Genomic DNA, 1,208 nt, shown 5'->3' with positions numbered 1-1,208 from the left:
ATTTATTAAAAAATGTATACTGGGGGAATTATGCAGAATATAATCATTCTACAAACTTAAGGTCAAAATTACACTTTAAAAATTGCTTTGCTGCTCCATGAGGTAAGGTCTCAGGACACTTTAGAGGGACATCACTGTAGGAGAAAAAGAATATCTAAAATATGCAAAAAGATTGTAAATGCCTGAGTAAAATTGAACTTGAACTCTTAAATCTACTATGAGTTGGAAAGAGAACTTTTCTCCCAATTCCCTGGTCTACTAAACAAGCTTTAAAATCTCTATTTATAAATACAACTGGTTTCCATGTACTTCATTGACACCTGCAAAAGAAGCTTTTAATTTGGCAGAAATTCCGTCATATTTAAAATAATTACAAACCACATAACTAATATCAGAAGAATTCCTTTCCATTCAAACCACATACGAGAAGAATTGAGCTTTTAAAAGCATCCTTAACACTGGACAGAAACAGCTTTGCTTTATGTAAGGCAGCAGAGGACATAGTCGCGCCTGCAAGCAAATCTGAACTCTTGGATGTGTGTCAATTTCTCCATGAGTAGCTGCCAAAGGGCCCCCTAAACAAGTGCCTGGGCCAGGACCAGCGGGAACTGTGTCCTGACAGATGGCTTCACTAGCTCAGACTTTCCAGTCCTGTTGAGGACCAAGCCAGCACTGTTCTGCACCCATTTGCTTGCTGGCTCAGGGCACCCCACTTACAGGCAGGAGGGTGTCTGCAAGGCCACCACGAAGCGACATCTCCCATTGAGGCAGTACTGCTTGTATTTTGGGGGGCACTGAGAGAAGTAGTCATTCCACTTTGATTGTGTAGTGGTAGCTGAAAAATGAGAACAATTTCAATAAATCAACTCACCTTAAATACACATTTATAAGTAGAATCATATTCCTATTTTTGCTCAGTTTTCCTGTAGAATATACTTCAATCTCCCCTTTTTCCTTCTCTCTACACTGGTTAAAGTCAGACTTTTGTGGGCCAAAAATAGCCTTAGAGAGTGGGTAATTGAGATAGTGATGGGAACATTTCATATTTTAATTTGGATTTGTGTCCAACCTACCTCTCAGAAACATTGGTGTTGTTTAAAGGGTAAAGAATGGCTGTGATAAGAGAAGCTATTCTTTCCATGAAGATTATCAGCTCATGGGGCTGAAGGCATTGAGAAGATAGGAGAGTTTATTTCTTTTCTTTTTTC

At 39.1% G+C, this 1,208-nt stretch overlaps 1 protein-coding gene across 1 annotated transcript in view; it reads right to left on the bottom strand.

Moving 5' to 3' along the window:
* Window positions 1-691: 691 nt before the first annotated feature.
* BTC (betacellulin) overlaps window positions 692-1,208 on the bottom strand; it is a 41,594-nt gene continuing 41,077 nt past the window's right edge. The window contains exon 3 of the mRNA XM_023530904.1: window positions 692-835. Within this exon, the coding sequence (XP_023386672.1) occupies window positions 714-835 (122 nt within the window). The 3' untranslated portion in view covers window positions 692-713. The remainder of the gene's footprint in view (window positions 836-1,208) is intronic.

The sequence above is a fragment of the Pteropus vampyrus genome, unplaced genomic scaffold (assembly GCF_000151845.1).
Source record: "Pteropus vampyrus isolate Shadow unplaced genomic scaffold, Pvam_2.0 Scaffold56, whole genome shotgun sequence".
Lineage (NCBI taxonomy): Eukaryota > Metazoa > Chordata > Mammalia > Chiroptera > Pteropodidae > Pteropus > Pteropus vampyrus.
The sequence above is the reverse complement of the archived record's forward strand: the minus strand, read 5'-3'. Positions and strand labels throughout refer to the sequence as shown.